The sequence below is a fragment of the Saccopteryx leptura genome, chromosome 6 (assembly GCF_036850995.1).
Source record: "Saccopteryx leptura isolate mSacLep1 chromosome 6, mSacLep1_pri_phased_curated, whole genome shotgun sequence".
NCBI lineage: Eukaryota > Metazoa > Chordata > Mammalia > Chiroptera > Emballonuridae > Saccopteryx > Saccopteryx leptura.
In genome coordinates, this window is record NC_089508.1 from 44793809 (window position 1) to 44821383 (window position 27575).

General features: G+C 38.6%; 1 protein-coding gene across 1 annotated transcript in view; it reads left to right on the forward strand.

Moving 5' to 3' along the window:
• WDHD1 (WD repeat and HMG-box DNA binding protein 1) overlaps window positions 1-27575 on the forward strand; it is a 62305-nt gene that overhangs the window by 24537 nt on the left and 10193 nt on the right. The window contains exons 10-21 of the mRNA XM_066342330.1: window positions 976-1082; window positions 1900-2041; window positions 4218-4425; window positions 7567-7754; window positions 10558-10742; window positions 10851-11092; window positions 13828-13965; window positions 15378-15534; window positions 22436-22550; window positions 23558-23689; window positions 26298-26518; window positions 26618-26736. Of these exons, the coding sequence (XP_066198427.1) occupies window positions 976-1082; window positions 1900-2041; window positions 4218-4425; window positions 7567-7754; window positions 10558-10742; window positions 10851-11092; window positions 13828-13965; window positions 15378-15534; window positions 22436-22550; window positions 23558-23689; window positions 26298-26518; window positions 26618-26736 (1954 nt within the window). The remainder of the gene's footprint in view (window positions 1-975; window positions 1083-1899; window positions 2042-4217; window positions 4426-7566; window positions 7755-10557; window positions 10743-10850; window positions 11093-13827; window positions 13966-15377; window positions 15535-22435; window positions 22551-23557; window positions 23690-26297; window positions 26519-26617; window positions 26737-27575) is intronic.

Here is a 27575-nt window from a genome sequence, read left to right on the forward strand (position 1 = left end):
ATTTGTAAGAAGTCAAATTTAACCCTAGCATAATGTTAGAACAAGTTATCCTCACATTCTCAGTAATCAACCTTTCATTAATTAATTAATTAATTGACAGACAGAGAGAGGGACTAATGGAGACAGATGGGCAGGAAGGGAGAGAGATGAGAAGTATCAATTCTTTGTTGTAGCACCTTAGTTGTTCATTGATTGCTTTCTCAAATGTGCCTTGACTGGGGGGCTACAGCAGAGCAAGTGATCCCTTGCTCAGGCCAGTGACTTTGGGCTTCAAGCCAGTGACCTTTGGGCTCAAGCCAGCGACCATGAGCTTATGTCTATGATCCCATGCTCAAGCCAGCAACTCCGTGCTTAAGCTGGTGAGCCCATGCTCCAACCAGATGAGCCCGCGCTCAAGCTGGCAACCTGGGGGTTTTGAACCTGGGTCCTCCGTGTCCCAGTCGGACGCTCTATCTACTGCGCCACCACCTGGTCAGGTCGAGAGGCTTGACCTTTATTTTTAAATGAGTTTTACTGAGACTTGCGATCATAGGCTCTGGAATTATAGAGTAGAAAGAGTTGTTGGTCTATATTCTCACCCTCTCACACAACACCTATTTTGCAGCTAAGGAAACAGAGGCCTAGTAGGTGAGCATTGGTGCTTACTAAGGTTGACTTCACTTACTAATTCTCTTTATCTTGATGGTAACTGCTAAGAGGAATACCTTGTGTTATATCTTTCCAGGATAATAACATTTTATTAGATTTTTCTTTTAAAAGTGTACTAGTATAATTTTCTCATGATAAATTAATAGCTGCTCGTGATAAATGAAAATTATTCAAAGAGAACAAAGTAAGCAAACTTTCTCTTTTTATTTATATAATCTAATTAGAAGTTACATGGAATATATTGAATAAGGTTATAAAAATTTGAATTTGGTAAGATGAGTGTTTAGTTTTAAATCATAAAAAATTGTTATTTGTTTTTCTTTATAGACTCTCAATATAGTAACATGGTCTCCTTGTGGGCAATATTTAGCTGCAGGGAGTATTAATGGTTTAATTATAGTTTGGAATGTGGAAACCAGAGATTGCATGGAAAGGTATGATTCAATATGTCTTTTGCCTCTTTCTTATTTCAGTTAGACTTTTGTTTGTCTTATGAGACATTTCAAATTTGTAATTATTAGATTGTCAAAATGCAAACGAAAACCTATTGGTGTGTCAAAAGTCATGTAACTTTTTTATTGATTGTTTGGTTGGTTTGACCATTTTATTTTTTAATTACAGTTGACGTTTAGTATTATTTATTTATTTTTCCTTAAGTGAGAAGCGGGGAAGCAGAAAGACTCTCGCATGCACCCCAACTGGGGATCCACCCAGCAAGCCCCTTACCTGGTGATGCTCTGCGCATCTGGGGCTGTTGCTCTGTTGCTTGGCGACTGAGCTATTTTAGCACTTGAGATGAGGCTATGGAGCAGTCTTCAGTGCCCGGGGCCAACTTGCTCAACCATTCAAGCCCTGCTGCTGGAGAGGAAGAGAGAGAGAGAAAGAAAGGGGAGTTGTTGTGGAGAAGCAGATGGTCACTTCTCCTGTGTGCCCTGACTGGGAATCAAACCCGGGACATCCATATGCCAGGCCGATGCTCTATCACTGAGCCGGCCAACCCCCCCCCCCCCCCAGTCTGCCCTCCCCAATATTTAGTATTATTTTATACTAGTTTCAGGTTTATAGCATAGTGGTTACACAATTATATAATTTATGAAGTGATCCCCCCAATAATTCAGGTATTAATCTGGCACCATATATACTATAGTTATTAACATTTAACATTTTCTAACTAAAATTTACCTTTTAAAGAAATGTATAGTTTATATTTTTCTTGACAGTACTTTAAGAACTTATTTTTTTAATTTTTAGGGTGAAACATGAGAAAGGTTATGCAATTTGTGGGCTGGCCTGGCATCCTACTTGTGGTCGGATAGCTTATACTGACGCAGAAGGAAATCTGGGGCTCCTGGAGAATGTTTGCTACCCCGATGGGAAGCCATCAAGCAGTAAGGTAATGAGTAACATGGTAGAACAATTTTTTTCAAAGTCTTTCTGTGGGTATATGGATTTGGAAAGCAGCACAAACTACATTGCTTTCTTGGAAAATTACAATTCGTGTGACTATGTTAGGTGCTCGGTAATGATCCTATAGTAAAAAAAACTGTTTAAACTTGTTTAACCTAATGTTTCCCAAATACATTTTACTAAGAAACTGTTTTTCCTCCAAATAATGCCTATTAATATTCTTCGACTTCCCAAAGGATACCTTTTGTGAAAAACTGTTGTTTTTTTTTCTGTCCGGGTGTTCTGGGGATTGTTAATTAAATACAGACATGCTTCGGACATATTGCGAGATCAGTTCCAGACTGCTGCAATGAAGCGAATGTCACATAAAACAAGTCACAAAAATCTTTTGGTTCTTCCACTGCATTTAAAAGTTATGTTTATACTATACTGTAGTCTGTTAAGTATGCAAAGCATTATGTCTAAAAAACAATGTACATATTGCACTTAATACTTTATTGCTAAAAGATGTTAACCATCTTCTGGGCCTTAATGTGTCATAATGTTTTTGGTGATTAAAGGTTTTTACCTTTAATTTGTAAAAAAATGTGATATCTGGGAAGCACTATAAATTGCAGTGTGCCTGTAAATGTTTTATAGATAAAAATTAGAGGCTGTGTAGAGGACTTTTTATTTTTATAATGCTGTTTAATTTATATTCATGTATCACATTGATGAAAACAAAAAATGAATTGAGAAAACATTTTTAGTTCAAAGGTCGTATAAAATCTATCTACTACCCAGAATGGCTCACTTTCTCCTTTTTTCTTTTATTTATCACAGTACATAATTTTTCTCACAAGAACTTTTTCTTTTTTTTTTTTTTTTCCCTGAAGCTGGAAACAGGGAGAGACAGTCAGACAGACTCCCGCATGCGCCCGACCGGGATCCACCCGGCACGCCCACCAGGGGGTGATGCTCTGCCCACCAGGGGGCGATGCTCTGCCCATCCTGGGCGTCGCCATGTTGCGACCAGAGCCACTCTAGCGCCTGAGGCAGAGGCCACAGAGCCATCCCCAGCGCCCGGGCCATCTTTGCTCCAATGGAGCCTTGGCTGCGGGAGGGGAAGAGAGAGACAGAGAGGAAAGCGCGGCAGAGGGGTGGAGAAGCAAATGGGCGCTTCTCCTGTGTGCCCTGGCCGGGAATCGAACCCGGGTCCTCCACACGCTAGGCCGACGCTCTACCGCTGAGCCAACCGGCCAGGGCCGCCCTCACAAGAACTTAACACTTTATGGGCCTCACCATAGATGTAAGGGAAAAACCCTTATTTTCCAATAAGAAAAATCCAAAATTTTTTTTTTACTAACTTGACTACATAAACTTTTCGAACTATGGATGAAATACTTACATAACTTCTTATAGCATGTAGTTTTTCATTACTTGTATTAAATTAAATATGTGAATTTAGAAGTATTTCTTGTCCTCTCATTTTATTAAACATTTGTTTTCCAGAACACAATCATGTACTTTGACCCAAAAGGTTGTGCTAGTCTCTTTTGAATTTATTTGATTTTCTTATACCAAACTATAAGTTTTTATTGGCTTGACATTTGTACAGTGTTCATTCATCCTATAGGAGTAATTTGTGATCTCTACAATGTACCTGCTTACTATTTCACTTTTTTAAGTGATCTTAAAAGCTATTTATAATGACATTCAGTACATGCAATGGTATGTTTATATTTCTAGGAATCAATGACTAACTTACTTGAATTTCTTTGCCTCTTTTGTTTTTTTGTTGGTTCTATTCCTTTTACTTCTATAAGAATTTAAAAAAAAGTATCTTACCTAATTAGTATTTTGTTCAAAATTAAAGTAAATGAGAAAATATTTTATAATTAGGGACTTGTAAGTGACTTCTTTTCTGGAGAATGACTTTTGAGGAATAAAGCCTTGCCTTACACTTTACCTGTCTGCCCTATACTTCTGCCCCATTCATAGACTATAAGACATTTAAAGTAAGGACTCTTATATAAACATAATCTTCATAAATACACTTACTAATTTATCAGGGCATTTGTTTAGTAGAGTTTATAGGTGCATATTAAAAGATGGCCTTTTGAGTAACTAAGTTTATCAAAATAGTTCACTAATACCTTCTAATTTGTATTAATTTGTTCAAGGTACCTAGCAGAGTGGAAAAGGATTACAATGATCTTTTTGATGGAGATGATATGAGTAATGCTGGTGATTTTGTAAATGACAATGCAGTTGAGACCCACCCTTTTTTAAAAGGGACTTTAAATGACGATGAGGATGATGATATCATGCTGGCTTCAGGTCGTCCTAGACAGCGAAGTCACTTCCTCGAAGATGATGAAAACTCAGTTGGTATGAATTGACTTATGGGTGTGATGGTTCATCCTGTCGATTAATCTTTTCAATTTTTTAAAATAATTTATTTACTGATTTTAGAGAGAGGAGAAAGAGAGAAAGGGGGAGCGGAAAGCATCAACTCATAGTCATTGCTTCTCTTATGTGCCCTGACAGGACAAGCTTGGGGTTTTAAACCAGCAACCTCAGCATTCCAGGTCAATGCTTTATCCACTTATTTAAAGTCATAATTGATTTTGTACACTGGAGCTAAAGTAGTACATACAGTGAAATTTGTAGCATTAAGTACTTATGTTAGAAAATGTGTCAGATTAATGAGCTAACTTTTTGCTTTGGCAAACTAGAAAAAGAAGAGGAAACTACAAGCAAGCATGAGAAAGGAAATAATAAAAGTAGAATTCAATGAATTTGACAATAATAAAACTACTTAAAAAGTCAATGAAATGAAAAGTTATTTCTTTCAAAAGATTAGTAAAGATGGATAAATATCTTTTTTTGCTGATCAGGAAAGAAAGAAAACACAAATGGCTGATACAGGTAATGAGAAAAGGGTCATAACCATAGATCCTATAGACATACATAGTCTAGTGTGGGAGCCACTAGCCTCATGTAGTTAATGAGTCCTTGAAATGTGGCTCCTACAAATTAAGAGGTGATGTTTAGTGTATAATGCAACCAAGTTGTCAAGAATAGTATATACAAAACAGCCCTGGCCAGGTGGCTCAGTGGAGCACCTAGGTTGCACTCATCTCGGTGAGTCATCTCGGTGCACCTAGGTTGTGGGTCCTCCTGGTCAGGGCATGTATGAGAAGCAATGATAGTACAACCAGGTAGGACAACTGGGTGGAAGTGCAAGCTGATACTTCTTTCTCACTCCCCCCAAATCAATGGAAACTTTTTTTTAAAAAGAATAGTATAAAAAATAACAAAATATCTTAGTCATTTTTTTACATTGAGTACATGCTAAAATTATATTTTAAATTCAATTTATTATTAGAATTGTCCCTGTTTTTGCTTTTAAAAATATGGGTACTAGAAAATTTTAAATTACATATGTAGCTTGTGTTTCTGTAAGATAGCACTGCTATTAATATCATAAAGATAATAGAATATTACGAGCAACTTTGTGCCTATAAATTTAACAACTTAGATGAAGTAGACAAATTATTTGAAAGATACAAACTCCCAAGCTAACTCAAGAAGAAATAATAACCTGAATAGTACTATATTTGTTAAAGAAATTGAGTTTGTAATTAAAAACCTTCAAATAAAGTGCCTACTATAACAACTTACATGCTAAAATTATGCATTTGAATTTTGCCCAGTAAAATGCCAAGGTACTGTGGTAACTGTGCTGTATTTAAATCATATTGGCTTTATATAATAACAGTCCTCAAATGATTTGGTCTCAAGAGCTCATTATACTTATAAAAATGTTTGAGGACCCTAAAGAGCATTTTTTTATTAAGTTAAGCTATTGCTATTTACCATGTAGGGAATTAAAACTGAGAACTTTAAAAAATTTTTATTAACTTTAAAATGACATTAATAAACTTATTATAGATAAACAAATAATATATATATCTTACTTTTTTTATTCAGTGAGAGGAGGGGAGGCAGAGACAGACTCTTGCTTGTACCCCAACTGGGATCCACTGGCAAGCCCACTAGGGGGCGATGCTCTTCCCATCTGAAGTGTTGCTCTGTTGCTAAGCAACTGAGCTCTTCTTAGAGCCAGAAGCTGGCCTTGAAGCCATTCTCAGCACCTGGGCCAATTCACTCCAATCAAGCCAAGGCTGCAGAGGAGCAGGGGGAGAGAGAGAAGCAAGAGGAGGAGGGGTGGAGAAGCAAGTGGGCATTTCCCCTATGTATCCTGACCAGGAATTGAACCCAGTACATCCACGTGTTGGGCCAACGCTCTACCACTAAGCCAACTGGCCAGAGCAAGTAAATAATATTTTTTTATGAGAAACAAAAAGTAAGAAATATAGCATTATTTTCCTTTTTTTGCACATTTCTGTAATGTCTGGAATAGAAACAGCTAGATTCTCATCTGCTTCTGGATTCAGTCTATGACTATATATTATTTTTGTAGGAATTATATGAATAAAAATCAGTCACACACAAATACAGTGTGTCCGTAAAGTCATGGTGCACTTTTGACCAGTCACAGGAAAGCAACAAAAGACGATAGAAATGTGAAATCTGCACCAATTAAAAGGAAAACCCTCCCAGTTTCTGTAGGATGATGTGGCAGCATGTGCGCATGCACAGATGATGGCGTAACACCATGTATACAGCGGAGCAGCCCACGGCCATGCCAGGCGCGATGTGGATGGTACAGAGGAAAGTTCAGTGTGTTCTGTGGCTTGCTAAATTCAAATCCGTGACCAAAGTGCAATGTGAATATTGGCGCGTTTATAACGAAGCGCCACCACATAGAAATAACATTACTCAGTGGGATAAGCAGTTGAAGGAAACCGGCAGTTTGGTGGAGAAACCCCGTTCTGGTAGGCCATCAGTCAGTGACGAGTCTGTAGAGGCTATACGGGATAGCTACCTAAGGAGCCCTAAAAAATCTGTGCGTGAGCCCACATCGAACTGCACTGAGTAGGTATGAAACTGGGAGAGTCTTTCTTTTATTTGGTGCAGATTTCACATTTCTATCATCTTTTGTTGCTTTCCTGTGACCGGTCAAAAGTGCACCATGACTTTACGGACACACTGTAGTTTGAAAAGGAAGAAGTATTTTACTAGCCTATTCAAACAACTGAGGATGTTCTTTGATACATCATACTTATTTATGTACACTTCCCATTTTAGCACAGAGAACATGTTTTAAAATGTGCAAGGATCAAGATTTAATAAGATTATATTTTTACTGCAGTTGAGTGGTGGTTAACAAAGGCGTTGACCACTGCTACTGATTGGTGCCCCATCTCGGTTAACACTAAGGCCTCAGCACTTTTACCTCCATTGCTTTTGCACCATCGCTGCGAATGTTAACACAGTGAAGGGGGCACATAGCATGTTAGTATTACTAAGTCTGAGTGGAAAGGCAATTAGATTTCATTATGCTTTTCTTTTTCGCAGTCATTGGCATTTATTATTCTCCAATTATAATTCTTTGTGTTTTAGATATTACAATGCTAAAAACTGGTTCTAGTCTTCTCAAAGAGGAGGAGGAAAATGATCAAGCAGACGGCATTTACAATCTACCACTTGTTACATCCCAAAGGCCAGTGTATGATGGGCCTATGCCAACTCCCCGGCAAAAGCCCTTTCAATCTGGTTCCACACCTTTGCATCTCACTCACAGGTTCATGGTAAGCCTTGGTCTACAACTTAACTTTAAGTAGTTTTATCTCACTACAGCTAATTAGTTTGGTAAAATGTATTTTTTTAAAATAATTAAAAAAATATATATTTTTAAAAAATATTTTTAAAACTGTCCTGGAGCCTGATCAGGCGGTGGTGCAGTGGACAGAGCATTGGACTGGGATGCAGAGGACCCAGGTTCGAGACCCCAAGGTCGCCAGCTGGAGCACAGGCTCATCTGGTTTGAGCAAAGCTCACCAGCTTGAACCCAAGGTCGCTGGCTCAAGCAAGGGGTCACTCAGTCTGCTGTAGCCCCATGGTCAAGGCACATATGAGAAAGCAGTCAATGAACAAGTAAGGTGTCGCAACACGCAACAAAAAACTAATGATCGATGTTTCTCATCTCTCCATTCCTGTCTGTCTGTCCCTGTCTATCCCTTTCTCTGACTCACTGTCTCTGTAAAAAAATAAAAATAAATAAAACTGTCCCGGAGAACTTTGGTTGATTTTAATTTTGTGGTAGAATTATTTTATGATTAACTCACAGCCTTTGTCTTAGTTCAACTTTATTATTGAAAATTGTGTTAAATAAAATTTTGCTCTGCAAAATGATATATAATGAACCTAACTAAATATAACTGTATATCTTATAATACCTCTTGGCTATACTTCTAAACCTTATTTCTTATATTATATTAGTCTTTATATAAGAGGTTGTACTGACTCCAAAATGCTACTTGTTAGAAGGCAGCTCTTATAGTTCATTAGCTGACACATCTATAAAAATAACAATTTGCCACTTTTCCCCCACCCTACCCTCAGGAATGAGAGTTCCCCAAGAATAAAGATTTTTCTGTTTTGTTTACTGATAACACTTAGAACAAGTCATGCATGACACATGCATATAAATATATATTTCCTGAATGGTTAAATAAATATTAGCTTTTTGTCTTAAGTTTGAGAGCTAAAAAGTTTACTGTTTTGATTTGTTAATTATTTGAGGTTTTCCACTGAGGACTTGTCCTTTTTGAACAGTGTAGGCCTGGGAGAAATTTGTATATAAATACTAAAGGTGATATTTTATATTATTTTATTTTATTTTTTTACAGAGACAGAGCGAGAGTCAGAGAGAGGGACAGACAGGAATGGAGAGAGATAAGAAGCATCAATCATCAGTTTTTTGTTGCAACAACTTAGTTCACTGATTGCTTTCTCATATGTGCCTTGACCATGGGCCTTCAGCAGACCAAGTAACCCCTTGCTCAAGCCAGTGACGTTGGGTCCAAGCTGGTGAGCTTTGCTCAAATCAGATGAGCCCACACTCAAGCTGGCAACCTCGGGTCTCGACCCTGAGTTCTTCCACATCCCAGTCTGACACTCTATCCACTGCACCACTGCCTGGTCAGACGATGTTTTATTTCAATAAAACTTTGTGTCAGTAATCAAGAAAAGTTTTAAATTTTTATTATTGTCAACTATTATTTATATAAAGTTATATTTGTGGTAGAGGAAAGGAAACACTAGGGCAGGGGTCCCCAAACTTTTTACACTGGGGCCAGTTCACTGTCCCTCAGACCATTGGAGGGCCGGACTATAAAAAAAACTATGAACAAATCCCTATGCACATATCTTATTTTAAAGTAAAAAAACAAAACGGGAACAAATACAATATTTAAAATAAAGAAAAAGTAAATTTAAATCAACAAACTGACCAGTATTTCAATGGGAACTATGGGCCTGCTTTTGGCTAATGAGATGGTCAATGTGCTTCTCTCACTGACCACCAGTGAAAAAGGTGCCCCTTCTGGAAGTGTGGCGGGGCCCGGATAAATGGCCTTAGGGGGCCTCATGCGGCCCATGGGCCATAGTTTGGGGACCCCTGCACTAGGGCCTGTGTGAGTCTGTAGTGTGTGTATATCAGTAGAACGTAAGTTTTCCAAAATAGTATTGATTTATGTTGCCTTAAAATGTATTTATTTTTGTAATATAAACCAGTTATTTGAAACAGAAAAATATGCTGTCATTTACAACCATACTTTAAATAAATTTTTGAAATGTTCCTTTTTGAGGAATACTATATAATGGTTTGGGTGTTCAAAGGCCAGTTCTAAAGTGGGTTTTTTTTGTTTTGTTTTGTTTTTTTGTATTTTTCTGAAGCTGGAAACGGGGAGAGACAGTCAGACAGACTCCCGCATGCGCCCGACCGGGATCCACCCGGCATGCCCACCAGGGGGCGACGCTCTGCCCACCAGGGGGTGATGCTCTGCCCCTCCGGGGCGTCGCTCTGTTGCAACCAGAGCCACTCCAGCGCCTGGGGCAGAGGCCAAGGAGCCATCCCCAGCGCCCGGGCCATCTTTGCTCCAATGGAGCCTCGGCTGCGGGAAGGGAAGAGAGAGACAGAGAGGAAGGAGAGGGGGAGGGGTGGAGAAGCAGATGGGCGCTTCTCCTGTGTGCCCTGACCGGGAATCGAACCCGGGACTTCTGCACGCCAGGCCGACGCTCTACCACTGAGCCAACCGGCCAGGGCCCTAAAGTGTTTTTTAAATGAGAATAATGTAATTAAACATAATAAATGAAATATCCCATTTCCTAATAAATTTGTGTGTATGTACCTTCTTTTCATGAAGAGCAGAATAATTAGTTATTGTAACTGATGTTACTACCGTCACCTAAAACTATTTAGAAGTAGATGAGCTGTGTTTGCTCCTATAACTTAAACCTTGATACAGACTGAATTTTATACCACTTTAGCCTACTGATTCTCAGAGCTTCAATTTTTCTCAGATTTGTATTTAACCTTACATGTTTTAGGTGTGGAACTCTATTGGAATCATTCGCTGCTACAATGATGAGCAAGACAATGCCATAGATGTGGAGTTCCATGATACGTCCATACACCATGCAACTCACTTATCAAACACTTTGAATTATACAATAGCAGATCTTTCCCATGAAGCTATTTTGTTGGCATGTAAAAGCACGGAAGAACTAGCCAGGTAAAGTTGGCATTAGGAAGAATTTGTTACTGGGCATCATGATTAGTTTATTTATGTGTAACATCAAATATGAAAGTTTGATTGTTTCTATCTTGTTTTAATTTTTAGCAAGCTTCACTGTCTACACTTTAGTTCTTGGGATTCAAGCAAAGAGTGGATAGTAGACATGCCGCAGAATGAGGATATTGAAGCCATATGTCTTGGTCAGGGATGGGCTGCCGCCGCCACGAGTGCCTTGCTCCTTCGGTTGTTCTCCATTGGAGGTGTTCAGAAAGAGGTCTTCAGTCTTCTGGGGCCAGTGGTGTCAATGGCAGGACATGGAGAACAGCTTTTCATTGTATATCATAGAGGTAGACTTATCAGTCTCTTATAATTTTACCATAATCTAAAGTTAATGGGAATTACTTGAGCTTTTTTTTCTCCTTTTGCATTTATTTTAGCATTTGGATCTGTGTAATTTTTAGATGTGTAGAATTTTATTGTATTCACTAATAATAATGAAAATGAAAACATTTTGTTTATAGAACTATATTAGAGAAAAAATTTCAAGATAGAGTTTTTGGGTTTTTTTTGTATTTTTCTGAAGCTGGAAACGGGGAGAGACAGTCAGACAGACTCCCGCATGCGCCCGACCGGGATCCACCCGGCATGCCCACCAGGGGGCGATGCTCTGCCCCTCTGGGGCGTCGCTCTGTTGCGACCAGAGCCACTCTAGCGCCTGGGGCAGAGGCCGAGGAGCCATCCCCAGCGCCCGGGCCATCTTTGCTCCAATGGAGCCTTGGCTGCGGGAGGGGAAGAGAGAGACAGAGGAAGGAGAGGGGGAGGGGTGGAGAAGCAGATGGGCGCTTCTCCTGTGTGCCCTGGCCAGGAATCGAACCCAGGACTTCTGCACGCCAGGCCGACGCTCTACCACTGAGCCAACCGTCCAGGGCCAAGATAGAGTTTTGTTACTTACTTCCATGTCTGTATCTTAAAAGACTTTTCAGAGTTTAAATGCCTTGATAATTAAATTAGCTAGTATGAAAGACCAAAATAGCTTTAATGTACCTTTTTAAAAATTGCTGCTTTCTTCTTCTCACCTCATAGTCTCTCTTCAGTCCCCACAGGTATGCTCAATCTGGTTTTATCAAGGTTACCAATGATTTCTTTATGCTTATTTTTTAGAATAATTCTATTGGAAATATTTTCTTATCTGGATTTCTGTGACATCACTCTCCCAGCTGTTTTTTTCCTCACTGATAGATCCTTTAGCTATAGTATTTTTCTGACTTCTCCTTCTGTGCTGACCCATGAAGTGCCCTAAAACTCTTTAGCACTCTCTTGGTCAGGAATTTTTAGTCTTTTGACTGCTTAGTCATAATAAGAAATACATTCTATGTTCTGAACGTACCTGCAAATGTAACTGAAATAAAAGTCTAATGGGCAATATTTACTCTTAGGTGAGAGATGTGAAGATAGTTAGGCAGATTCCGGCATGTGCCCCTACTGGGATCCACTGAGCAACCCCCATCATGGGCTGATACTCAAGTATGGAGCTATTTTTAGCACCTGAGGCTGACGTGCTCAGACCAACCAAGCCATCCTCAGTATCCAGGGCCACGCTGAAACAAATAGAGCCACTGGCTGCAGGAGTGGGAGAGAAGCAGATGGTCACTTCTCCTGTGTGCCCTGACAGGGAATCAAACCTGGGACATCTTTACTTGGGCCGATGCTCTATCCACTGAGCCACTGCCCAAGGCAAATATTTACTCTTGGATTTCAGTTTTCTTTAAATGATGGTTGCAACTCTAAATTTATTTCATGACTCGTAAGTCAAAAAATGTTTGAGAAACTATACTAGGGAATCTCATTATGACCCACGTCTTTAAATACATCCATGTGTTCGTTAATATCACCAGCCCTACTCTCTTTTTGTGTTTTTAGACTTCCCACTGGAAATCTATATAGGTTCGATACACATCTCAAACTTGACTCAGCCATAATAAAACCTTTGCTAGAGGTTTTCCCTCCAAACTTGCTTCTTTCTTAGTTACCCCATCTTGGTAAACAGCATACTGTCAATCCAGGTGCTCAAGCTAGGAATGTAAGAGTTATCCTTCTTCTCTTTCACTCATCTCCCAAATCAGCTCTTGTCAATAAGATCATATCATCATGTCAGTTCTTTGGAATAACACATTCCAAATCTGTCTGTCTCCTCCACTAAAATCCCAGTCCAGCCCGGATTTCCTCTTGGGCTGTTGCACCAGCCTTCTTACCAGTATTTCAGCATCAATTCTTGCATTCTGAAATTCATTCTCCACATAGCAGCCTGGGAATCTATTAAAAACATGAACCTCTTCACGTAGATTTCTCTGATGACCTCCCTGTGGTTTTAGAATAAAAATCAAACTTCTTACCACAGCTGACAGGGCCTGCTTCTTCAGTCTCATCTCTTGTTACTTTTTCTCTTGTTACTCATTCTAGCCATACTTGCTTTTAGTGTTCATCAAACTCACGAAGTTTGCTCCCTCCTTATGACCTTTTCACTAGCTGTTCTCTCTGCCTACTAAATTGCTCTTCTTGCTAACATTTGCATGGCTGGCTGCAACTTACAAGCATATTTAGGCTTAAATTTCACTTTCTCAAAGAGGACACCTCTGGCAAGCCAATCTAAAGTAACCACTCAGTCTGGCATTCTATAACACATTATTATTTTAACTCTTTGATAGCACTTAGCAGTTTTCTAATGTTTGCTTGGTTTTTTTTTTAACTCATTGGTCTGTATTCTCCTACCTGAATATGAATTTCATGAGAATAGTGATTTTATCTTGTTTACCATTGTAGCCCCAGTGCCTGGCACATAGTAAGCTCTCAGTAAACATTTCTTAAGTGATTGATTTACCACTTATAACCACTTTATATAAACAGCCCACGTAACACAGTATTCTGCCTTTTATACATGAATGTTGCTTCAGTTAGGTGGGTTATCCATAAAAATTAGTACTAGTAATCTAAAACAAAGTCAATTCAATTCACAGAATATAATTTAGGCTGCATTATAGCGAAATAACCTTTGTTACCTGACTTGTATTTATGTTTTCACTAGGCACAGGATTTGATGGGGATCAGTGCCTTGGAGTTCACCTGCTAGAGATGGGGAAAAAGAAAAGACAGATTTTGCATGGGGATCCTCTTCCTCTTACAAGGAAATCTTACCTTGTATGGGTTGGATTTTCAGCTGAAGGCAAGACAAATTCATTCCTTTATATTAAAGACATTTTTCAAGAAGAAAATGGTTTCATTGTTTTTTCTAATTTCTCTATAAATTGTTTAAATCTCTTTATTTTAATATGTTGGCAAAACTAGAAACTGGAATTGTTAGGTAAGGTAACCATTGCTTTATGTACAAGGTCTCTTTTTCATGAGAATTCTGATTAGAAAGCTAACTAAGAGGAAATATATTTTTATGCAAGTTAATTAAGATATCAAGGAGGAGATACAGATAAATGGTAAAGTTGTGGCTGTTCCAGCAGATTCTACATAAAAATCAGGAATTTACTATTGCTATACTGTGTGCACAGTAACTACTAGCCACATGTGGCCTGAACACTTGAATTGTGGCTCCTCTGAGTTAAGATGTGCTGTAAGTGTAAAATAAAATACTCTGAATTTTGAAGAAGAAGGAAAAGAGAATGTAAAATACTCTCATTAGTATATAGATTACATGTTAAAAGAATTATATTGGATTTAATAAAATATGTTAGAATTAACTTCCTTTTGTCATGTGGCACTAGGAAATTAAAGATGACACTTGTGGCTCATGTGTTTCTGTTGGACAGTGCTGTTGTAAACTCATTCATTAGTGGCTCTGACAGATGATCCGAAGGACACTGAAGATGATTTTAAGGAGCCTATTAACTCATTTTCTTGCTTAAATATTTCTATTACTGGAAATTTGTGCTCTTCAGTTACATCATTAGAAAGTCCAGTTTTATCTTTAAAACATCAACCATTTCTGGATGTGTTTTTTGTTGGGATATTATTAGTCATTTATGCTTTAATAATGTAATCATGAAAAACTTACATTCATATAGTTTTAAGTAAGGAATTCACTGTGCACTTCCTGAGATGGGAAACAGGGATGCTCACTTGTTTCCTAGGCAAGATTTGCTTACCTTGGAATTGGGGGACAAAACAGTAATAAACCCAAGAAAGAGAAGGAAGAAGAGTACTAAAGACAGATTCTCTACATCTTCACCTTGTATCAGGGTTTGGTATTTTTCCAAGTCTCTCTTGACCAGGGAGACTTCAGCTTTAAGTTTAATTTTTTTTTACTGAAATTGGCTTTTGAAAATATTGCTATGTTCCAGCAGATGGCATAGTTTTCATGAAGCTATTCGTTTTTTCTCTTTATTTGAGTAAATTTCAGTCACATCCTGGGCATTTTTCCCTCTTCTGTTAAGTCTTACTCTATGTGGTTATTGAAATTTTGTGAGAAAACAAACTTGAATTATTTGCCATTTTGTTGTTTGGGTTTTTTTTGCTGTTTACTTTTGAATTGAAAGTTGAATCATTAGTGTATATTTTTAAAATAATATTTATTTAACAAATACGTAGCTATGTCTCCAAGTAATATGTTTTTCTGTTGATGTATAGGTACCCCCTGTTTTGTGGATTCAGAAGGCATTGTTCGAATGCTTAATAGAGGGCTTGGTAATACGTGGACTCCTGTATGTAATACAAGAGAACACTGCAAAGGAAAATCTGATCACTACTGGGTGGTTGGTGTCCATGAAAATCCCCAGCAACTGAGGTGGGTGATTAGAAAATGCTTTTTAAAGTGTATTTTAATTTGTCTTTTACCTTAGTTCATTTGTTTGCTTTCTATATTCATTAAATTAGCAATTCGTTTATATTGACTCTGAAGTTCCCAAACAATTGCTTGAATTGATACTTATTAAACAAAATAGGAGTTAAGTTTATTAGTGTGACTATAACATCATTTCAGCCTGATAGGGAAGTGAGTCCTGGTTAGACACGGCATTTCATCTTTTATTACAGCCTCTCATTTTTTAACTGTGATTTAGAATTGAATATAATTTAGCTGCTTTTTGAGATTTTTAGCTTAATTATTGTAATAGAGAAGAGAGTTGATAATTTATTACAGGTGTAGAATTCTCAGTACATAGTCTTCATTCAACCTTGTGTTGAAGATATCCCTCTTTTTTTGATACCTAATGTCTTTTTGGTCTAAGATATTGTCAATGACATAAAGGTACTTGGTGAACAAAGAGGTCTCTGCTTTCATGGATCTTATAGTCTGTGGAGACAGATAACAGAAATAACTAAATATTAATTATTACTTGAAATAAATGCCATTAATTCATTTGAGCCAGACCCATAATAGAGAATAACAGAAGGGCATATTTTAGATTGAGTGATCACAAAAGACTCTTAACTGGAGGTATCATTTAATATGAGACTTGGAGGCCAAGGAAGGAGTCTGTTATGGAAGAATGGTGTGAAAAGCAATTCTTGCAGCATAAACCGCATGTACAAAGGCCCTGTAGTCAGAAATAACTCGATATATTTGAGAAATTGAAAGGATCTAAATGTGGCTAGCACATAAGAATCAAGGGATGATGGGTGCATAAATTCCAAGATGATTTCAGAAAGTTAGACATGTTACATTATAATCCATGATAGAGAAGTTTGGATTTTATTTGAAATGTACTGGAAAGCCATTTAAGGATTTTATCCAAGGGGATGGTGTAATCTAATTTATGCTATAAAAAGAAAAATAGGCCTGACCTGTGGTGGCACAGTGGATAAAGCGTCGACCTGGAAATGCTGAGGTCGCCGGTTCGAAACCCTGGGCTTGCCTGGTCAAGGCACATATGGGAGTTGATGCTTCCAGCTCCTCCCCCTTTCTCTCTCTCTGTCTCTCCTCTCTCTCTCTCTCTCTCTCTCTGTCTCTCCCTCTCCTCTCTAAAATGAATAAATAAATAAAATTTTTAAAAAAGAAAAAAAAAATAGGATCTGAAATAGATTGGAAGACTTAAGACTGGAAGTATCATAATAAGACCAGTTTTCAGTGAGGGGATTTATCCCTCCTGGGGCTGTTTGGAAATGTGGGATATTGTTCTTACCTATCAAAATGATAGGGGTTACTCTGGCATTTAGAGAGTTGGGGCCAAGGGTCTGAAACATCTCACAGTATGTAGAGTGGTCCTTTTCAACTACAGATTATCCCAAATGCTTCACTGAGAAACACTGAAGAAGATTTTGTAGTCATCCAGCTGAGCTAAAACAATGGCTGGAACCAGTGTGGGGGGCATGGAAATGAAGAGAAGCAGATACAAGATAGAAACAGTAGGATTTGCTGTTAGATTGAGGACTGGGAGGGAGAGAAAATAATGACACACATCTTTCTAGTTAAAAGCAACTAGATTGGTAGTTGAACCATTTATAGAAATAAGGGAGATAAAAGTGAATTCTCTCTTGGGTGTGTTCAGTTTGAAATGGAGAGTATCCAAATGGAGCTATAAGAAGGTATTAGATATGTAATTCGAATTTAGAGGAGATTATAAATTGGGAGTCACTAGAATATAGCAGGTATTTAAAGTCATAGAAGTAAATTAGATGATTTAGTAAGAAGAGAAGGAAAGAGGAAAAAGACCACAAAACCTAACCTAAGATATTCTAACATTTAGAGGTCCGGTATTAGAGTAGGGACTTTTACAAGAGAAAAAAGGATTAGCTAGGTAAGTAGGAGAAAAACTGTCTGAAGCGGGTCTTATAAGAGATGCTTTAAGTAGATACTATTTCAAGAAAGAGGCAATTGTGTAAAAGGGGAATTAAAATGGCTCTTAGGTATATGAAAAGATGATTGATGTCACTAAAAATATATAAATACAAATTAAAACTGAAAAAGATAATTTTTTTTTTTTTACTTATACTGGAAAAAGTCTTTAAAAAATTGTTTTTGAGAGAAAGAGAAGCATCAACTCTTTCCACTTAGTGGTGCACCCATTGATTGCTTCTCATATGTACCCTGATCAGGGCTCAAACGGGTGACTCTGGGATTAAACAGGCGACCTTGTGCTTTGGGCAACACTTTATTCACTGTGCCACTGGCCAGGGCAAAATTCTAAAAAGTTGATAACGCCCTTGGTGTTGGTGAGGCTATGGTGAAATAATCATGTTTATATGTTGCTGAAGGAAGTGCACATTGGTTAAAATCCCTATGGGCCAGACCAGGTGGTGACTCAGTAGATAGAGTGTCGACCTGGGACACTGAGGACCCAGGTTTGAACCTCTGAGGTCGTGGGCTATATAAGAAAGCAATCAATGAACAACTAAAGTGCCAAAACTATGAGCTGATGCTTCTCATCTCTCTCTCTCTCTTCCTGTCTGTCCCTGCTCACTTCCCTGCTCACTAAAATTAAAAAAAAAAATCCCTATGGAAGACAATTTGTCGATAACTACCAGGATTGAAATGCATATGTGGCCCTGGCCAGTTGGCTCAGTGGTAGAGCGTTGGCCAGGCGTGTCAAAGTCCTGAGTTCGATTCCCGGTCAGGGCACACAGGAGAAGCGACCATCTGCTTCTCCATCCTTCCCCCTTCTCTCTCTCTCTCTCTCTCTCTCTCTCTCTTCCTCTCCCACAGCCATGGCTTGATTGATTTGAGCGCATCAGCCCTGGGCGTTAGGGATGGCTATGTGGAGCCTCCACCTCAGTTGTTAAAAATAGCTTGGTTGTGAGCATTGCCCCAGATGGGCAGAGCATTGGCCCCAGATGGTGGTTGGCAGGTGGATCCCAGTAGAGTCTGTGTCTCTGTCTCCCCTCCTCTTACTTGAAAAAGAAGAAGGAAAAAAAAAGAAGAAATACATACGGCTTTTAACCCAATAACTATGATTTTAGACTTTGTCCTGCAGATATACTAGTACTTGTTATTTACAGTATGATCCATGGACAGCATCAGCATCCCCAGAGAGATTATTAGAAATCCTGAATCTTAGGCATTACATTAAGACCTACTGAATGAGAACCTGCATTTTAACAAGATCTTTAGGTGATTTGTGTGCACATTAAAGTTTAGGAAATACTGCTGCTAGCAAATATGGGAACTGAAAAATGTAAAAGATACCCTACCTGGAAGGATTGTTAATATTAGCAAAAGACTGGAAACCTAAATTTCCATTAGAGGAGTAGAGATATATTCTGTACATTTATACACTAGAATACTCTAATGTTTTAAAAGGGTAAAGTAAATCATATATGTGATGAGTGATGTTTATCTAGAATATATAAAGGACTCTTACAGCTTAAAAAAAGACTGAATTAAAAAATAGGCAAAGATTTTAAATAGACATTTCTTATATATATGTATATATATATGTATGGCAATAAGCATATGAAAAGATATTCAACATTATAGTCATTAGGAAAATGCAAATCAACACCAAAGAGATACCACTTCACACACATTAGAAAGGCTATAATAAACCCACACACACACAATTACGGGTGTTAGTGAGGATGCAGAGAAATTGGAACCCTCAACCATCCCTGGGTAAGGGTGTGATATGGTAGGTTTTGGCAGTTCCTCTAAAGGATAAACACAGCGTTACCATGTGAGCTGTTCTTCTCGGAATATAGCCAAGAGAATTGAAAACACATCTATACAAAAATTTGTAATTGAATGTTCATCATAGATTTATTCGTAATAGCTAAGAAGTAAAAACAATTTCAGTGTACATTAGCTGATGCATGAATAAGTTAAATGTGGTATATCCATACAAGGGAATATTTATTTCTGGGCTATAAAAAGGAATGGAATACTGACACCTGCTACAACATGGATGAATCTTTTTTTTTTTTTTTTTTTTTTTTTTTCATCTTTCTGAAGCTGGAAACAGGGAGAGACAGTCAGACAGACTCCCGCATGCGCCCGACCGGGATCCACCCGGCACGCCCACCATGGGGCGATGCTCTGCCCATCCTGGGCGTCGCCATGTTGCGACCAGAGCCACTCTAGCGCCTGAGGCAGAGGCCACAGAGCCATCCCCAGCGCCCGGGCCATCTTTGCTCCAATGGAGCCTTGGCTGCGGGAGGGGAAGAGAGAGACAGAGAGGAAAGCGCGGCGGAGGGGTGGAGAAGCAAATGGGCGCTTCTCCTGTGTGCCCTGGCCGGGAATCGAACCCGGGTCCTCCGCACGCTAGGCCGACGCTCTACCGCTGAGCCAACCGGCCAGGGCTTGAATCTTGAAAATGTTATGCTAAGTGAATGAAGCCAGACACAAAAGGCCACATATTATGACTATTTATATGAGATCTTCAGAACAGGTAAATCTTTAGAGACAGTAAGTAGATTAGTGATTGCCAGTGTCTTACAGGAGAGGGGCAGTGGACAATAGGGAGTGACTGCTGATGGGTGTGAGGTTTCTCTCTAAAGTGATGAAAATATTTTGGAATTAGCCTGACCTGTGGTGGCGCAGTGGATAAAGCATTGACCTGGAAATGCTGAGGTTGCCGGTTCGAAACCCTGGGCTTGCCTGGTCAAGGCACATATGGGAGTTGATGCTTCCAGCTCCTCCCCACCTTCTCTCTCTGTCTCTCTCTCTCCCCTTCTCTCTCTCCTCTCTAAAAAAAAAAAAATGAATAAATAAAATTTAAAAAAGAGATTAAAAATATTAAAAAAAAATATTTTGGAATTAGAGAGTAGTCATAGATGCACCACTCTGAATATACTAAAAACTGAGTTATACACTGAAATCGTATGGCTACAGTACATTCTATGTGATCTTTGATGTTCGAATTATATCTTAATAAAGCTGTTAATAAAAAGGGTGAATTGGGTCCTGACCAGGTGATAGCACAGAGTATTGTCCTGGGATGCAGAGAACCCAGGTTCAAACCCCGAGGTTGCTGGCTTAAGTGTGGACTTGAGCCCAAGGTCGCTGGCTTGAGCAATGAGCCACTGGCTCGGCTGGAGCCCCTTGGTTAAGACACATATGAGAAAGCAATCAGCGAAGATGCTGCAATGAAGAACTGATGGTTCTTATCTCTCTCTTCCTGTCTGTCCCTATCTGCCCCTCTCTCTGTCTCTTTCGCTAAAAAAGAAAACAAAAGATAAATTGGGGTGGTGAACAGTGTACAAATGATGTGTTGTAGAATTGTGCACCTTAAACCTGTATAATTCTGTTAACCAGTGTTACCCCAATAAGTAAAATAAAATACTTCCCCGCATAAAAAGAGTAAGGATGCTATATGTAATGATGTGGAAAGATCTGTAAGATGTGGCAAGTGAAATGAATACCATTTGTGTACAAGGGAGAGAGAATAAGAGTACATAATAATATATGCTTATATATGCCAAAGAATTTGTGGAAGAGTAAAAAAGAAACCAACAATAGAATAGAAACAAAAGAAACTCAGGATAGTATAGAAAATTTCTCTGTATTCTTTATTACACTTTGTGCATGTAAATGTATTACTTGTTCAAAAATTCAATAAGTTGAGTTTGTTTTTTTGTGTTTTTTTAATTAGAGAGTTAATTCAGTAACCTGAATCAAATAAGACTAGAAGTTAAGTTCAAGACTTCTTAGTTTGGATACATGGAAGTTGCTTGTAACCCTTATAGCAGTGCTTTTAGTGACATGATAAAATGTTAAGTTCCAGATTGGGGTGGGCTGACAGCATAGTACGTAGATAACTCTTCAATAAGAAGAGGACCAGAGAGGGGGGTGGAATCTAAAGAAGGCTGTTAAGTCAGCAAAGGGATCATTTAGTTTAGATGATTCTAGACCATTTTTGCAATCTTTCAGCAATAAATTTGGTAAACAAGATGAGATTGACGATGTAAGAAAAGGAGACAATAGAAGGAATGAAATCCTAAAAAACGAAAAAGAAGTGATAGGTTTTAGACTACCTGTCTAAAATAGGAATGTGAGGCATTTTAGCAGCAGTGAAAGGAAAGATAAACAATTGCAGATACATTTGGTAGTTGAAGGGTGACAGAAATGGCTGTCTGATGGCGTCTGTTGTGTTGGAAGGTAAAGAAGCAGTGTATTGGGTATTTTTGAAGGCCGTGGTTGGGATGTTTGAGAAAACATGGTCTTAGAAAATATGAAAACAAACTTAGTAGACAACTATAGAGGGATTGCTAGTTATTATTTCTGTGTCTTTTCAGAAGCCTCAAGTATTTCCTTAGGGACATTTTTAGTATCAAATGGAATATATTAGTTACTGCTTTTTTAAAAAAAAATGTATTGATTTCAGAGAGAGAGGAAGTGAGAGAGAAATATCAACTCGTGGTTGCTTCTCTTGAGTTTTTCATTGATTGCTCCTCATATGTGCCTTGACTGGGCCAGTGGTTTCAAACCAGCAACCTCAGCATTCCAGGTTAATCCTCTGCGCCATCACAGGTCAGGGTAGTTGACTGTTTTTTTAAGTTCTTAAGGTGTAGGTTGTTTTCAGGAATTTTTTGCATGTTATTTCCAGGAATCAAGTCATTTAGTAATTTGAATAAAATAATTTACATTTTGATCTTAAGAGGTTAAGTTTTGAACCTATAAGGATTTTTACTATTCCATCTAATGTTCATTCAAGTAAGATGATTTATTTCATTCATGAATGTCATTATTTTGAAGAGGCATATTTAATTTAATATTATACATATAAGTTTTATGGCAAGACTTTTTTTACTGACAGGTGCATTCCTTGTAAAGGCTCTCGGTTTCCTCCCACCCTTCCACGCCCTGCAGTAGCTATACTATCCTTTAAGCTTCCTTACTGTCAGATTGCAACAGAGAAAGGACAAATGGAGGTATGTGGAAATCTTGCATAGACACTCTGAATTTGATAATGCACTGCCTGTGACATAGCCAGTTAAAAATAGCCTGATGATCAGTGTTGAGTATTCATTACTTTATAATTAGAGAGAGGAAGCAGAGAGGAGGGGGACTGCTATGGTCACCAGCGCACCTGGTTGCCATCACTGCTGGCAGGGTCTTTGTGAAGGAATGGGTTGTATCCTCAGTGCCTCGCTCATGTAAGGGGCTCACTGTCAGGGTTGGGCAGGTTCTGAGAGGGTGTGCCTCCATACACCTGGCTTGATTCACCCTAGTCTTAGCCCTGCATCATCAAGTCATTTGAAGTCTTACAATTACTTATTCTAAACCAGGGGTCCCCAAACTTTTTACACAGGGGGCCAGTTCACTGTCCCTGAGACCGTTGGAGGGCTGGACTATAAAAAAAACTATGTTAAAAACTATGAACAAATCCCTATGCACACTGCACATATTTTAAAGTAAAAAAACAAAACGGGAACAAATACAATATTTAAAATAAAGAACAAGTAAATTTAAATCAACAAACTGACCAGTATTTCAATGGGAACTATGGGCCTGCTTTTGGCTAATGAGATGGTCAATGTGCTCCTCTCACTGACCACCAATGAAAGAGGTGCCCCTTCCGGAAGTGCAGCGGGGGCCAGATAAATGGCCTCAGGGGACCGCATGCGGCCTGCGGGCCGTTGTTGGGGACCCGTGTTCTAAACAAGAAGCAAATTGGCTTCTAAAAAACTGATTTACTGGGTTCTCTGAGCATTAACTATAATAGTTAGGAAACTGTTCAAATGCTGCATTCCCCCCAGCCCCTTTTTAAGGATAGGAGATAAAGTCAAGCCATAGTATCACAGTTAGAATTTGATGTTATAGAAATGAGTATTTCATAAAATATTTTATTCAGAAACTGGCATGTTAAGATAAGTATTTAACACTTGCCTGGTACTAAGCGACAGTTGACTTGAAGCAATTTTTCCCACTTTTGCAGGAACAGTTTTGGCGTTCAGTTGTGTTTCACAACCACCTTGATTATTTAGCTCAAAATGGTTATGAATATGAAGAGAGCACTAAAAATCAAGCAATAAAAGAACAACAGGAACTTTTACTTAAAATGCTTGCAGTAAGTAAAATAAATATGCTGAAAAAAATTAAAGTTAAATGCTTTTCTCCGTTTGAATCTCTTAAAGGAATTTGAATTAGGACTGAGTTCCACAGCTTGTATGGTGGTGTTTTTCTCCCTTAAAAATGTTTTTTCCAGTTCACTATGTATTTAAAATACTTAAAACATTACCTTGTATCATAGGTGGTAATAAACTGTACTGGTGCAACCTCCCTTTTTGCTTTTGTGCACAACACTGTTTTAATGGGTCTTCCAAGCAGTTTAGATGATGCTTAATAACGTTTGAGAACCAGGAGCTCTAGTTCCTGTTCTTATCCTGTGCAACGAAGTTCCTGGGCTTCTAAACCTCCAATGATGGCAGTCTTAAGAGCTTTCAGAAGGCTTTCACATATTCCTATTTTTGTCATCCTCTTAGGTAACTGTGTACGGTACATGTTTGTGCCTGGGATATTTAAGTACTTTTACCTTTGGAGATAAATGAACTTTTTTAAACATTAGGTTCACACTTGTGTTGTCACTTTAGGTTGGTTTATGGACAGGAGTATAAAATGGTTTCTTCTCCGCTCATCTTGACTGAGGCTGTAGCCCCTTGAAGGCAGTGGCCATGCCAGGTACTAAGTGGGATCTAATACACAGTAGACCTCAGTATTTCTTGAGAGAGTAAATAGTGCAGACTTTTCATTTTGAAATTGAGGGAAGAGTGAAATCTAAGATCACAGAGCTAAGTGTAACCACAGTCTCCAGAAAGTGGTATTTGCTATGGCCACCTCTGTGCAGCACTGCCTTGAGTTTAGTACTAAAGAAATTTAATTGGTTTATTATAAAGCAAGTTTTGTTCCTTTTATAAAGTGTCATTTGTGGTCTAGGAACCAGTAGCCTTTTTACTGCCTACAGCACATTTCAGGAAGCGTGTTGAATCTGCTTACCATTTAGGCATACAGGAGCTTTTCCTTTGGAACAGGGTTTCTCAGGAGGGTACCGGTAGCTTTGGGGACTGCTCTTTAGCATTCCTGGCCCCCTGGCAAATGCCTGTTCAACCTAGTTACTGTGATAATCTTTTACAGCAGGTCCTAGAATAACATCATTTCATTCGATGTCAGTAAGGTATAATTAATGGGGGAAAAATCCCAAACTCCTAGCAGAGGCCACTGTCTGTGTGGAGTTCGCATGTTCTCCTCATGTCTGCATGGGTATTCCCCAGGTATTCCAGTCTCCTCCCACATCCCCAAGATGTGCACGTGTGGTGAATTGTGTGTCTACACTGTCCCAGGGTGAGTGGGTGTGGGTGAGTGCATCCTGCGATGGAAGGCCATTCTTTCAAGAGTGGGTTCCCTCCTTGTGCCCTGAGCTACCAGGATGGGTTCTGGCCACCCATCATTCTGAATTAGAATAGTGGGTTGGAAAATAATTATCTCACACATTTATTTCAGTTTAATTTAGGTTTTGGGTATTTATTCAGAAGTTTGGTAATGTTTTTGTGACTGGAAATATGTGGTAGAAACATTTTTTTTTTTTTTTTTGAGAAAGAACGATAGCAATGGGAGAGAGATGAGAAACATCAACTCATAGTGGTGTAACTTTTAGTTGTTCATTGACTGCTTCTTACATGTGCCTTGAATTGGGGTCTCAAGCCAAGCCATGACCCCACACTCAAGCCAGTGACCCTGCACTCAAGCTGGTGAGCCTGCACTCAAGCTGGATTAGCCTGTGCTCAAGCCGGAGACCTTGGTGTTTCAAACCCTGGGTCGTCAGCGTCCCAGGTCGATGCTTTATCTACAGTGCCATCACCAGTCAGGTGGAACTTACTCTTATTTATATCAGTTAGCCTATGGTAAAATTGGTTTAAAGTCAGTTTCCAGGAACCCATCATCATGTTAAGTGAGGACTTATTGTACTCCCTTTTATTTCTAAATGCCCCTGAGCAGAGTATCACCCTCATTGAGAAGTACTGCTTATAGATAATTGATACTAGAAGACTTGAGAAGAACATGTAGATGAATATCTAAAGTTTATGTGGATGAATCTGAAATAGGATGTCTAAGTAACAAAATAATCCGTCTACCCTCTGAACTATGAGACCCTTAGTAGTCTTTGAAGTACTAATTTTTTTCACATTGTACTTGAGTTGCCTCACTTTGAGTTATCAAAATTCCTTCCAAAATAAGACTAGACATTTTCTTAGAGATGTTAAATGAATGCCCTTTGTTTCTTATTGTGAGTATAAAAAAAACAAGAAAAAGGAAGTTGTTTGCTAATGTGGAAGTTGTAAAACTGTTTCTGATAATTGGAAATCATAGACAATCACACTTTAAAACTATGGGAGCCCTGGCCAGGTAGCTCAGTTGGTTAGGCTTAGAGCATTGTTCCAGTACTACAGGGCTACTGGTTCGATCCCTGGTCAGGACACATACAGTGGAACGACAGATAAGTGCTTCTCCCTCTCTCTCCTTCTGTGCATCTTAGCATCAGTGAGATACAGTATCTAGGAAGCTCTTTTCTTAGTTTTACTAGTAGTTTCATATTTTTATTTTTAATAAGTTTAACTTAACATGATTTGATTGTTATTATTATTTATTTTTGGTTTTGTTTTATTTTCCTTTTGGGCTAGCTTTCCTGTAAAATGGAGCGGGAATTTCGTTGTGTGGAACTTGCTGAGCTGATGACTCAAAATGTTGTGAATTTAGCCATTAAATATGCTTCTCGTTCGCGGAGATTAATATTGGCCCAAAGGCTTAGTGAACTGGCTGTCGAGAAGGCAGCAGAATTGGCAGCCAGCCAAGTGGAAGAAGAAGAAGAAGAAGAAGATTTCAGAAAAAAACTGAATGCTGGGTAAGAAATATTCAGTTGTTTGAGTTTTTCTTTACCATATTGAATATTAGTTTGGTCTTTGCATACAGTTCTTTATTAAATAATATTACTGTCTTTTAGTTACAGTAATAGTCCTACAGAGTGGAGCCAGCTGAGGCTCAGAAATCAAGTTGAAGAAGCAGCAGAAGATGCTGGAGAAGCTGGTGATACAGAAGAAAAATTAGAACTACCCAAGCATGGTAAGATACAGCTTTAAGGCAATTTAAAGACAAGAAATGTCATGTGTAGGGCTTTCCCTAATTTACTTAGCAAGGAAAATTAAGTACAGTAGTCCTGCCTTATCCATGGTTTTGCTTTCTGTGGTTTCAGTTACCTACAGTCAACTGCAAGTCTCAAATATTAAGGAAAATTCCAAAAATATAGGGTTCATAATTTTTAAATTGTATCATTCTGAGTAGCATGATGAAATCTTGCACTGTCTGATCCATGCCACCCAGGATGTGAATTATCTCTTTGTCAACAGTATTTATACTGTATATACTACCCACCCATTAGTCACTTAGTCACTCATATCAGATTCACTGGTGTTGAAGTGCTTGTGTTCAGGTTAACTCTCATTTTACTTAATAATTTCCCCAAAGCACAAGAATAGATGCTGGCAATTTGGATATGCTAAAGAGAAGCTATAATGTTCTTCCTTTGAGTGAAAAGGTCAAAGTTCTCAACTTTATAAGGAAAGAAAAGATCATATGCAGAGGTTGCTATGATCTACGGTAAGAACAAATTTTCTGTCTGTGTAATTGTGATGAAGGCAAAAGAAATTCGTGCTGGTTTTGCTCTTGCACCTCACACTGCACGTCATCGTCACAGTGTGTGGTAAGTGCTTTCTTAAGATGTGGACGGAAGACGCGAACAGAAAACATATCTGGTTGATGGTAGTATTTTGCACCAGAAAACATAGAGCCTTTAGAATACTTCAGCAAGGATCCCTGGGAATGAGTGACCACATTCACATAACATTTATTGCAGTGTATTATTATAATTGTTCTATATTGTTGTTAGTTACTGTTGCTCATCT